Source organism: Geotrypetes seraphini, chromosome 5 (genome assembly GCF_902459505.1).
Source record: "Geotrypetes seraphini chromosome 5, aGeoSer1.1, whole genome shotgun sequence".
Taxonomy (NCBI): Eukaryota; Metazoa; Chordata; class Amphibia; order Gymnophiona; family Dermophiidae; genus Geotrypetes; species Geotrypetes seraphini.
In genome coordinates this window covers 236,003,301-236,017,029 of record NC_047088.1, presented here as the reverse complement: position 1 = coordinate 236,017,029, position 13,729 = coordinate 236,003,301, and the positions used below count along the sequence as shown (strand labels likewise).

Here is a 13,729-nt window from a genome sequence, read left to right as displayed (position 1 = left end):
CTCAACTCCCGAGTGCTGCGCGAAGTCTTCGACCGCTGGGGGACTCCTCAGGTGGATCTGTTTGTTTCTCCAGAGACTCACAAACTGCCCCTGTTTTGTTCACGGATGTACTCCCCGGACCGTCTCGAGGCCGATGCCTTTCTTCTCGACTGGGGAGAGAGGTTTCTCTATGCGTTTCCTCCTTTCCCTCTGATCTTGAGGACCCTGGTTCATCTGAAATCGTCCAGAGCCACTATGATTCTCATTGCGCCTCGTTGGCCTCGTCAGCACTGGTTTTCCCTGCTCCTTCAACTCAGTGTCAGGGAACCTCTACTTCTGCCTGTTTTTCCCTCTCTGCTGTCTCAGAGTCGGGGTTCGCTGCTGCATCCCAATCTTCAGTCCTTACATCTGACGGCTTGGTTCCTTTCCCCCTGACTTCGGCGGTCAGGGAGGTGTTGGAAGCCTCGCGCAAGGTCTCGACTCGGCTTTGTTACTCCCAGAAGTGGACCAGATTTTCATCCTGGTGTTCCTCGCACAGTCTGGATCCGAGTTCGGTTCAGGTGTCCTCGGTTCTGGAATATTTGTTGCATTTGTCCAAGTCTGGGCTGAAGACGTCTTCTATTAGGGTGCATCTTAGTGCGATTGCTGCTTTCCACCGGCGACTAGAGGGGCGATCCCTCTCTCTTCATCCTCTGGTGGTTCGGTTCATGAGGGGCCTAGTGAATGTTAATCCTCCTCTGAAGCCCCCTCCTGTGGTTTGGGATCTTAATGTGGTCTTGGCTCAGCTGATGAAACCTCCTTTTGAGCCTATTGACAAGTCCCTTCTTAAGTTTTTCACTTGGAAGGTGATCTTTTTGATTGCGCTCACGTCCGCTCGTAGGATTAGTGAGCTGCAGGCTCTGGTTGCGGACCCGCCTTTTACTGTGTTTCATCATGACAAGGTGGTTCTACGCACCCATCCTAAATTTTTACCTAAGATTGTTTCTGATTTCCACCTCAATCAGTCTATTGTTCTTCCGGTGTTCTTCCCGAAGCCCCACTCTCATCCAGGTGAGGCGGCACTTCACACGCTTGACTGTAAGAGGGCGTTGGCCTTTTATCTCCAACGCACCAAATCTCACCGGAAGGTTGCTCAATTGTTTTTGTCCTTTGATCCTAATCGTCTAGGACACCTTGTTTCCAAGCGCACCTTGTCAAACTGGCTGGCCGCTTGTATTTCTTTTTGCTACGCTCAGGCTGGTCTTACGCTTCCGGGTCGAGTCACGGGGCATAAGGTCCGGGCGATGGCAGCTTCTGTTGCGTTCCTCCGTTCTACTCCTGTGGAGGACATATGTAAAGCTGCCACTTGGTCTTCGGTTCATACGTTCACCTCCCACTATTGTCTGGACACTTTGTCCAGGAACGACGGCCGCTTTGGCCAGTCGGTGTTACGTAATCTGTTTTCCTAAATTGCCATCCTCCCACCTGCCCATTTTTGGTTGGCTTGGAGGTCACCCACATGTGAGAATATCATGCCTGCTTGTCCTGGGATAAAGCACAGTTACTTACCGTAACAGGTGTTATCCAGGGACAGCAGGCATATATTCTCACAACCCGCCCACCTCCCCGGGGATGGCTTCTTTGCTTGATATGGAACTGAGGACCACGAGGTGGAGATGCGCCCTCTAGTGGGCAGGAAGGCTAGCACATGCGTGGTGCAGTGTGCAAACTTGAAACTTCAATCAAGTTTGCTTGAAAAGCTGTCCGCGCTGGGGCTCCGTAGATGACGTCACCCACATGTGAGAATATATGCATGCTGTCCCTGGATAACACCTGTTACGGTAAGTAACTGTGCTTTCTATTCCTCTCTTGACGTTGTTCGCACTGAAGCCCATTCAATCCCAATGGGCTTGGATGCATTTACCGTGGTAGCATCGCTACCATGGCTTTGTAAGAGGCCCTTAATCTGTTCTTGTTGACACCCATTTTTTATGCTTCTAAATTTAAGAGTTTAGTAAAAGTTGAAGTATAAATTTAGGAACTCAGCCCTAATAAGTCTAAAAAAAAAAAAAAGCCAAAAACAATTTAGGACCGTAACTCTCAAAATTAGAAGCACACATCCTTTGACTATCTAGTCCAACAATTTTTTTTCAAGGTTCAAACACCACAGTACCAGATTACATAACAGACAACCCTCATATCCCAAAAGGATCAGCTCAGTGAACATACCATGAAATAGTCATACTGTATATTGAAAGAGGAAGCAATAACAAAGTAAGCAAATAGTCCTACATTAACTGCCTCAGAGGTATTAATTAGTTGATTAGTGGATCCATCTTAGCCACCTTGAATCTTGCTACATAACGAGAGATCTCAGTATATACTGTTCAATTAGCATTAAATATATCTACAAGTAATATATTTTTGTAATGTAGTTTCATACATGACTGCAGAATCTAGTGATCAATAATGCATTTATTATGTGTTTGGCAGATATGAGAGAGTTGTATTTTATACTATACATACTTTCTGGTTGTAGCTGAAGGCAGGGATGTGGGCCAGCTGCTGGGTCAGGAAAACCGTTGCACTGAATGACAGTTGTGTAAAATTTTGAAGATTCTTTGGGAATGCGAGCGAGAGATGGGTCTGAGTAGTTTGTGTGATACAAGCCAAATCTTTCTGCATATCCTGGTGCCCATTCAAAATTGTCCATCAGTGACCAAGCTGTATAGCCTCGCACATCCACACCATCATATTTCACCGCTGTTAAATTCAAAAATTATCTACACGTTACTAAACAATTGCAAATACTATATTTTTTCTTTAACAAATGCTAGATTTATCTCACTAACAACCATCCTTGCATTGTTGAGCAAATAGTTTTAATGCTGTAAGTTATGAGTTTTATTTCAGTTTTGAATTATGATAACATTCATGGTGTGATGGACAAATCTATGCACTTGAAAATTGAATTTATGTGATATTCAAAGCTTGTCCATAAGATCATTGGGGTAAAACTGCCATTTTGGATATCTTTTATATCTACCATTGATTGGCTTTTATCTAACCCCAATTCCATATTCAGTTGTAAGCAGAGGCTTGGATGGACCTAATGGTTAGTGCAGAGGCCTGAAAACCATGGAAATCAGATTTGATTCCCATTGTAGCTCCTTGTGACTGGGCTTCTAGTGTCCCAGGTACAAAATAAGTATCTGTATATAATTTATTTATTTTTTAAATCACAGCTCAAGATGGGGAACAAAATACTTTTAAGGAAAGTCATTTGAAAGGAAGCTCTGGCATGAGAGGGCATAGGATGAAGTTAAGAGGTGATAGGCTTAGGAGTAATCTAAGGAAATACTTTTTTACTGAAAGGGTGGTAGATGCGTGGAACAGTCTCCCGGAAGAAGTGATAGAAACAGAGACTGTGTCTGAATTCAAGAAGGTGTGGGATCTCTTAGAGAGAGGACGAGATAATGGTTACTGCAGATGGGCAGACTGGATGGGCCATTTGGCCTTTATCTGCCCTCATGTTTCTATGTTACCACAGAAAGGCAGTAGATCAGAGTCCATTCCCTTTCTGATTGTGAGAGATGCATTATAAATTGTAATTTTAAAATAAAATTTGCTTATGCCTTCACATCCTCCTAAGTATGTAAAATAATGTAAAATAGAAAAGATGGGCTTTGGGCTATATAAAATTTATCCCCTCCAGGGATTCAAGACAAAGTTAGACAAGTTCCTGTTGAACAGGAACGTATGCAGGTAGAGTTGTCTCAGGGCACTGGTCTTTGACTTAGGGGCTGCCGCGGGAGCGGACTGCTAGGCGCAATGGGCCACTGGTCTAACCCAGCAGTGGCAATACTTATGTTCTTTTTTAGTAATCCTGAAATCTGCAGAGTTGATATTCAAAGCAACTAAAATGGCAAGGACAGAGGCTCCTGGCCATTTTTAATTGCTTGTCTTGTTTTTAGGAGTGATTTTTCAGTTTGCTTACCTGCTAAGTAAGTGTGGAAAGTTAGGGCTAGATACACTAAAGATACTGACTTTCTAGTTTGCACGCAAATGATGTGCACCCAAATGTGACCGATCAATCGCTCTGTGCGATTGACACATGCGCAGAGCCCTAAGAGCAGGGACAGTGTTACTGTTGTTATGGCTTCTTTTTTTAATGGCACAGATGTGTGTTACACACATTCTGTCCCATTAAAAAGAAAAAAGCCCGCCCCCATGCCATGGCCCCACCCTGTGCCAGGCATCCCCGAGCCACTATCCCCCCATGAACCCCAAAAATGGCAGGAGGGGTGCCCAATCACCATTTTTAGCTAATCAGTATCTTTGGCCTCTCCCACTGCATCCCAAGATGAGCTTCCCTCCTGCAGTTTGCTCTTCCAAATGTACCGGGGGGGGGGGGGGCAGGAGTGTTGGGGGGATGTGGGGGGGGCAGGAGTGTTGGGTGGATGTGGGGGGGGCAGAAATAGGGGAGGTACAGAAGTGTTGGGTGGATGTGGGGGGCGGAAATAGGGGAGGTACAGGATATCAGGGAGATGGGATGTCAGGGGAAGGGGTGTAGGGCTCCGTGGCTCAGCTAATCCTGGCAGGGGAAATCCCCATCAGCTGAACTGCCAGGAATCCCCCGAAAACCGATGGGAAGCCTAGGGGGGGGGGTTCACTCTGGGTGATGGGAGGGGGTTGTGACCACTGAGGGAGTAAGGGGCGGGAGGTCATGCCTTAAATCCTCCAGTGATCTTGTCAGTTTGGGCACCTTTGTGGAACTTAGACACAACTCAAAAAAGTCTAACTGCCAGCGTCTAAGTTCACTCTAGGAAAGTTTTGATTCCTGCCCATAACACACCCTTTTGCTCTTTGGACGCACAGCAGCTTAGAAGTGCTGCTGTAAGTCCAGAAAGTTGATTTTGATGATTGGCACTTGGACGTCCCTGCTATGAGGAAGTCCAAGTGCTAACAGGCTGGTTTTTGGACATTTTAAACTTTTATGAGCCCTATAATCTCTAAGTGTCATGTAATTTTACCTTTTAAAGTCTGTATAGAAAAATTAGACCCTTATTCTAGATTCTCCTCATTTATTTTTCAATATTTGGGCAGTATTTTTAATCCTATCTATACAATTTAAAAAAATTATCCTTCATTGACAGAATTTCATACCTTTTAATGCTTCATCAATATAACTGCGATAGTAATGTGTTCTCCAAGGATCATTGAGTTCTGTTCCACGTTCGGAAATACCATTCTCTGTTACATAAATAGGAGGGTTATTGTATTCTTCCTTTATCCAATTCAATATTCTTCTAAAGCCAAAAGGAGTCACTTTTAACCAAATGGAGCCTGAGCCCAGCCAACTGCGGTCTGTCACAGAAGCCACTCCCCTGAAAATATCAGAAAAAAATTATCATTGTATGTGCTATATTGATCATCTCCCCTTCCATTCACAACTAAAATGCTTAAGAGCTACATAGAATATTAAATAATTGGGTTGCCATTGTAATCCACAGACAGTGGTCTCAAATTCAAACCCTTTGCAGGGCCTTTTGGATTTGTAGGCACTTGGAGAGCCTCAGAAAAAAATAGTTAATGTCTTATTAAAGAAATGACAATTTTGCATGAGGAAAAAAACTCTTTATAGTTTATAAATCTTTCCTTTTGGCTAAGTCTTAATAATAATATTGTCAATTATACTGAGCAAGAAACTCTTATTTTACTTTTGTGATTATGATAAACATACCGAGGGCCTCAAAATAGCACGTGGCGGGCCGCATGTGGCCCCCGAGTCCCGCCTTTGAAACCACTGTCCACAGACTAGAAGAGGGCAAGCACAAGTGTGGGTACTTTTTTTTCTGGAAACATACACATTTTATTTTCTGGGTTTTTAAAAAATTGAATAGAGTATATTATCCTACGCAGATGGCATCTTTCTCCTTATTCCCATAACCAACAATCATCTGGACATCATCAACAAAGTCTCACATAATATTGAAAGAATCCAAATCTGGGCGACTACCTACAAACTAAAATTAAACACAATTAAAACCAAAGTTCTATACTTCCACACACCCCAATAGATGGCACCAATAAGCATTACAGATCCTTATACTATTTTCAAACATTCACTACAATGTGTGAGTGTTTTTTTCAATCACATTGAGATTATAAGTAATGTGAAGTGATATAAGCAAATTTGTTTAGCCTTATTGGCTTGAAATGTTTATAGCTCCCTGTGACCTATTTATGATTTATTTGATCACTTAACTGAATATACCCAGTTTATCTCTAGCACTGTAGTGTTATATATTTTTTATCCTTTTGAGTGGATTTTATTTACTGTATATTCCTCAGCTAGTAAAAAAAAAAAAAAAAATTGCCTTTCTCCAGGCAGTCAAGCTTCTCCAGGTATCAGCAGGGAGATCTCCTTAACATAGAATGGAGGGAAAGGCAAGTGATGACCAGAGATAGGGTGTTATAGAAAGAGATAACAGGAAAGATTAAATGAACATGTATTATTAGAAAATCCCTGGGCATCTCAAGAAAGGGCAGGTACGTGCTGACAGAACAGCTGAACTAGTCTTACCTGTCAGCATCAAAGGATTGAACCCCACGAGGAAAATTGAGCTTGGAGGCCAATATCGTAGTATAATGATTGAAGCCAAAGTAGTCAAATGTGCCTTTTATTCTCAGCTTTTCACTCTCTGTAAATTCAGGCAGTCTAAAGTTACAACAAAGAAAGGGGAAGGAGAAAAGGCTGTCAAACTGGCAAGAACTTTAAATTAAAATAAGTCAGAGGATACAAAATGCAATTCAAGTAAAACCCAACAGAGCCATGTTTCAGCAAATACACTTGTATCAAAAGGTAACAAACTTAAAAAGGCAATAAAAAAAATTAACAAGTAGTAACAGTCTTCACTGAACCCAAAACGTAACTATACATTTATATGAAAAAAATAAAAAAATAAGAAAAAATGTGAAATAATCCTATTTCCTTCTATTAATTGATTTGTAGATTTGTATATTTTCTCAAGTTTAATATTTTTATTAGTTTTATAATAACAGTGAATAAAAAATACATGTACTGTGTGTCCATGCACATATGTATACTGAACTGCAAAGGAGTATAATATATCCTAGCTTCTTCGAATACCACACTGCGTTTATCCTAAGAAGTAATGCCTCCTGGTTTTCCAACCTTCAGACTCCCCACTTCCGTACATGGTCTAATTTGGAAAATACTGCTTTAGACATAACTGATACACGCTCAGCCAGTTTTGCTCGTGAACGGAGAGCAGATAAACGCAGAGAACCCACTAACTCTGCTAAACTAGTTTTCAAGGAGGCTGATGGAGCTGCGACTATTAGATGGAAAGATTCTTCACACATCTGCCTTTGGAATAACGCCAATATAACTATCCAAGGGAAACCTGTAAACTGGTCCTTATGGCAAATTTCAGGTATATGGCGTCTGGGCCAACTTTACTGTGACAATAAATGGATTCCTTTTGATAAACTACAAGAGCAATTCCGTCTTCCTGGAGCTCAATACTTTCGATGGCTCCAGTTATGCCATTCTATAAAAGCTGCTATAGATGTGTCAAAGATACAGGATTCCCAATCAACGATGGCGGCCTTGAATTATATAGTAGAGGCCAGGATGAGGGGCAAAGCTGCTTTTTGGTACCGGTACCTTATTGATACTAAGTTTCAAAGCTCCTCGACTTTAAGAGAAATCTGGTCATTAGATACGGGTAAGACAATTGGAAGAAAGGAATGGCAACAGATTTGCTACGAATCCACGCATTCTCTTCATTCTGCCAGCATATCCCAATCGGCATTCTTTCTTTTACACAGGGCCTTTTGGACGCCATACAAACTCAGCAAATTGCCGAAATCGACTACGAACTTGTGCTGGTCTTGCCAATCAGAAATTGGTACTCTTGGACATATGATTTGTATATTTTCTGACTTGTTTGGTTTAGTTCTTATAATAATAATAATAATTTATTTCTTATATACCGCCAAAGCCATGGTAGTTCAAGGCGGTTTACAATAAGAGGAGCTGGACAGTCAGCGATATAGTTACAATATAGAATTAATGAATACAAGTACAGTGGTACCTCGGTTTACGAGTGCACCGGTTTGCGAGTGTTTTGCAAGACGAGCAAAACATTTGCAAAATCGGCGCCTCGGAAACCGAGCGTGCTTCGATTTGCGAGCACCCCCCTGCGATCCGGCACCCCCCCACCGCCATCGGGCACCCCCCCCCCGCCGCGACCTGAGGTCCCCCCAACCCACCCAAACCCTCTTCTTACTTTTCTGTAGCCTCCGCAGCGGCACTGGCACCAGCATGTCCTGTGCGTGGTGCCGGTGCCTGAAGATGTGCTTCCTGTGAACTCTCACGTCGAACGTGAACTCTCAAGGCCCAGCACAGGAAGCATATCTTCAGCACCGGCACTACACACAGGACATGCTAGTGCCGGTGCCGCTGGGGAGGCTACAGAAAAGTAAGAAGAGGGTTCGGGTGGGTTGGGGGGACCTCAGGTCGCATCGGGGGGGGGGCCCGATGGCGAAGGGGGGGCCCGATGGCAGCGGGGGGGTGCCAGATAGCGGGGGGGGAGGGTGCCGATTCACGGGGGGGGCCTTCGGGGGGAGCAATGCTGTTTCTCGGGGGGGGGGGGAGCAGCGCTGCTGGCCTTGTGGAGGGGGGGGGGAACATATCAAAGCAAGTTTCCCTTACTTCCTATGGGGAAACTTGCTTTGATATACGAGCATTTTGGATTACGAGCATGCTCCTGGAACGGATTATGCTCGTAATCCAAGGTACCACTGTACATTGAATGCAAGAACAAATAAGAAAGGCTGGACAGTCAGCGACATAGTTACAGTGTAGAAGCAATGAATTCAGTATACAGAATATGAGAGATAATGAACAACAAATTCTAGGTGACACATCAGTTGAACAGTTTTGTTTTTACTAATTTTCTAAAACCTCATCCTATCTAGCTTTTAGAAAATTATTATTTTTAAGTTTGTTTTATCTCTGATGCAGGCATATTTACCGAAACATGCACATATAGGGCCAATTCTATAATTAAAGATGCCGCTCGGCACAGTTGTCAATCACCCGCTAGGCAACATTTATAGAATCGTGCCTAAATGGACTTAGGCATCGCTAGGTGTCCTAGACATAGGCACCGCTCCATTACGGCAGCTTTTCACTCGCCTAATTTGACAGTGCCTATGTCAGAAGGCTAACTCAGCCACACCTATTCTCTGCCCATAACCACACCTACTTTTCAATCTAGGCATCATTCGGTGTCGTTAGGCTTGGGAGGGGACCTCCACTTAGACATCACTAGGTATCCTAAGAGTTTGTCACAAAACAATTAAATTGCTTATTTATTTATTTTTATTGAATTATAACCAGCACGGTCAATTACCACGCCAATAAAGCCAATTAAAAAATTAAGTTCATGGTGGGTCCCAAGCTTAGGTGTCACTAGGCGGCCACAATTAGGGTGCCTAGCAGTGTTATTTATAAAATATGGCCGTTAAGATCCAGATTCTATAAACAGCGTCTAAGTGTACCTACATTGTAGGTTGTCAATCAACCACTAGACACCATTTGTAGAATCATATCTAATGGTGCCTAAGCAGACTTAGACGTCACTAGGCGTCATACTTAAACACTGATTTTTAAAGTACAAGGTGTTCAATCAGTTCATGGGAACTTTTTTTTTTAGTATTTTTCAAAAGTTCACCAGAGTTTATCACCGCATCAGGTCTTTTCTACCAATCTCAGATATCCAAAACATGGCTAGAGCTCCTAAAATTTAAAAAAAAAACCCCTTTGGATAAAGCCTGTTACCATCCTCTTAATGAAAAAGTAATCCTTGCCAAGCATGGCTGTATTTACTTTTACAACTGCATAACGAACTAACAAACTTTTGAACATCTATATATACCAGATTAGTTTGCATATTTTGAACATTTTACAAATTACACCTGGTGAGAGCCCTTGAGGATCATTGCTAGTCACCTCTAAATTAAATTGACAATTTATTATTGTTCTACCGATATATGTTAAAAGGAATGGGACATTAGATAGAAATTGAAATATTTAAGATGTAACAAATTTTTACCGGGATTTGGGTAGTCCTTGGGCCAGGCTTCTCTCTCGTATTCTTGTTTTCATGACCTCATTGTAGTCACCATTTTTGAAAACAGGATGTGCAAACCAACCGCCATAAAACTATTTGATTAATGAACAAGAACGTCGTATATAATTTTAATTCATACAGTGTCACAACACCAGGTTTTATTTCTACATTTTGTACTTATCAGCCGCTGATGACTTCCTTAGACCTCTTTAAACCTTCTGAAGTAGCAACTACATCCTACAGAGAGTTGTGCTCCCTCAAAGGCTGAACCAATCAGATTGGGTCAACTCATCCACCTTGGAACTTTCAGTTGTTGAATCCTTTCAAACTATTGTGTACCTTAGGAGCCCTTTTACGAAAGCTTAGTACACATTAAGGTCCGGATGCTGTATAAGATACCCAAGCAGCCGCCTAAGCAGCTTTTGAGAATCGCACCTGGGCGTCCTATATAGAAACACGTCTGTCCTAACAGACAAACGCCTAACCCCCACCTAACCACCCCAATTCTCTGACCAGCGTCCATGTCACAGGCGCCAGTTAGAGAATCGCGTTACCGCTGAGCTGATTAATTTAGCAGCCGTGGCCACAGCAGGGAACTCGTCTCCCCCCGCGAACTTGGCCAGCAGGAGGGATGCCTACTCCCTGCCACTGGAACCCCTGAAGCCCCGCCCAACTGTCCAAGGCAGGAAGAGTGCCCAATTCCTCCTGCTACAACTGAAACATCACTCAGCAGGAGGGATGCCCACTCCTTCCTGCCGCCACCCCCAAAGACATCCCTGGGCTGGAGGGATACCCACTCCCTCCTGCTGCCACCTTGAGACATCTCCAGGCAGGAGGGATGTCCACTCCCTCCTGCTGCTGGCCCCATCATCCCCTGAATGCCTCCCAAGATCCCCCTGCCAACCCCTGTATGCACCCCGTACCTTTCTCTGATGGCCAGCAAGAGGGATGCCCACTTCCTCCTGCTGGCAGTCCTGCCTCCACAGAATGGCAGGCCTTCCCGGTGCATCCTGGGATGCACCTTAGGCACCTGGGCCAACCAGAGTCTTAGGCCTCTCTCCCAGTGCATTCTGGGATGCACTGGGAGTGGATTAAGATTCTGATTGGCCAGATCCCTTAGTGGGGTGAGAGAAAATGCCAGTTTTGAGAATTCGTAACTGATATCTTTATATTTTGCACAGTACAGGAAGAAATGCACCGCTTTCTATTTTCTGGTACTGTACTGCATGTAAGGTCTGACGTCTTGGGTTTTAGGTTAATTTTTTTTTGTCTAGGTTAGTACTTTGGTTTGTGGTCACATCCTATATTTGAAGAAGGTTTATCTGCATTCTGCATGTGTGACTAAGGGCAGGTGTTGAGTAGAGATCTGTATTAGTCTGGCTGGTAACTGGGGAGTGTGTGATGCAGTGGTTAGAGCTACAGACTCAGCACCCTGAGGTTGTGGGATCGAACCCCATACTGCTCCTTGTGACCCTGGGCAAGTCACTTAATCCCCCATTGCCCTACGTACATTAGATAAGACTGTGAGCTCACCGGGACAAATAGGAAAAAATGCTTGAGTACCTGAAAGTAAACAACTTAGGCCAGGGCAGGATTAACCAATAGGCCAAGTAGGCACGTGCCTAGGGCCCGAAATGGTCAGGGGGGCCTGATGAAGGAGGGCATCAACATTGTTTTTTTCCAAACGGTGATGGACCCCTCCAGCATCGATCGGCAACGCAGGCCCCCCTCCCCCCTGATTTGCAACACGGCCCCCACCCCAATAGACGGAAAGTAAGACAAGGAAGCAATGCAGGTAAGAAAGGCAACGGGAACTGTAATTGTGCAAGCGGTGCCCAAAGCTTCCCTCTGACGCCTGGGGGCATGGTGGGGTGGGGCGGGGCAGGGGGGTCCCAGTGTACTTGTGTGCCTAGGGGCCCTCGATGAATTAATCCTGCCCTGACTTGGGCTATAACTGGTATATAAATACATTTAAAAAAATTAAAAATGCTTTTATTGTACCCACAGAAAGAAAGAAAGAAGAGAAACAAAAATGGAATAGAACGCCTTAGGCAATCAGATGGAAACTACGCAGAATCTGATACTACCAAGGCAGAACTGCTAAACGAATACTTCTGCTCAGTATTCACCTGTGAAGCACCGGGAGATGGTCCACAACTACAAATAAGAGACAGCCAAAACGACCTGTTTCGTGATTACGAGTTTACACCTAGTAGCGTCTACCACGAACTTTCAAGACTCAAAGTAGACAAAGCCATGGGGCCAGACAATCTACACCCCAGGGTACTCAGAGAACTGAGTGAAGTCCTGGCTGAACCACTATCCGTACTCTTCAATCTTTCCATGCGCACGGGAAAAGTACCCCTAGACTGGAAAACAGCTAACGTAATTCCACTCCATAAAAAGGGCTGCAGAACAGAGACAGGAAATTACAGACCGGTGAGTCTTACATCCATAGTGTGCAAACTCATGGAAACAATGATCAAACAGGAACTTGACAAAATTCTAGACGAAGAAAATTTACGTGATCCACATCAACACGGATTTACCAGGGGAAGGTCCTGCCAATCTAATCTGATTGACTTCTTTGATTGGGTGACCAGTCATCTGGATGCCGGTGAGTCCCTTGACGTGATATATTTGGACTTCAGCAAAGCTTTTGATAGCGTCCCACACCGCAGGCTGTTGAACAAACTAAAATCGATGGGATTAGGGGATACATTCACTACATGGGTAAGGGATTGGCTAGATGGTAGGCTTCAAAGGGTGATGGTAAACGGTACCCCCTCGAAAACGTCAGCAGTGATGAGTGGAGTACCTCAAGGCTCCGTCTTAGGGCCGATTCTATTCAATTTATTCATAGGAGATTTAACCCAAGGACTGAGAGGAAAAGTATCACTGTTTGCAGACGATGCCAAACTATGCAACATAGTTGGCAAAAACAGTGTGCCTGACTTTATGACGCAGGACCTAAGACAGCTTGAACAGTGGTCATCAACTTGGCAGCTAGGCTTCAATGCTAAAAAATGTAAAGTAATGCACCTAGGCAAAAAAAATCCACACAGAACTTACACACTAAATGGTGAAACCTTGTCCAGGACCAAGGTGGAACGTGATTTAGGAGTGATCATTAGCGACGATATGAAGGCTGCCAATCAAGTAGAGAAGGCCTCGTCCAAGGCAAGACAAATGATGGGCTGTATCCGTAGGGGTTTTGTCAGCAGAAAACCTGAAGTCATAATGCCACTGTACAGATCCATGGTGAGACCTCATCTCGAATATTGTGTTCAATTCTGGAGACCACACTACCGAAAAGATGTGTTGAGAATTGAGTCGGTTCAGCGAATGGCTACCAGGATGGTCTTGGGGCTCAGGGATCTCACGTATGAAGAAAGGTTAAAAAAACTGCGGATGTACTCGCTGGAGGAGCGAAGAGAGAGAGGGGACATGATTGAGACCTTTAAGTATATTACTGGGCGTATAGAGGTGAAAGACGATATCTTCAGTCTTACAGGGCCCTCGGTAACCAGAGGACACTCGCTGAAAATCAGGGGTGAGAAATTTCGGGGTGATACTAGGAAGTACTTCTTCACCGAAAGGGTGGT

General features: G+C 44.0%; 1 protein-coding gene across 1 annotated transcript in view; it reads right to left on the bottom strand.

Annotated features, from left to right (window-relative positions):
* LCT (lactase) overlaps nt 1-13,729 on the bottom strand; it is an 82,227-nt gene that overhangs the window by 10,401 nt on the left and 58,097 nt on the right. The window contains exons 11-14 of the mRNA XM_033947261.1: nt 10,107-10,216; nt 6,545-6,679; nt 5,125-5,345; nt 2,485-2,721 (exon numbers count right to left, since the gene is read on the bottom strand). Coding sequence (XP_033803152.1) covers nt 2,485-2,721; nt 5,125-5,345; nt 6,545-6,679; nt 10,107-10,216 — 703 coding nt within the window. The remainder of the gene's footprint in view (nt 1-2,484; nt 2,722-5,124; nt 5,346-6,544; nt 6,680-10,106; nt 10,217-13,729) is intronic.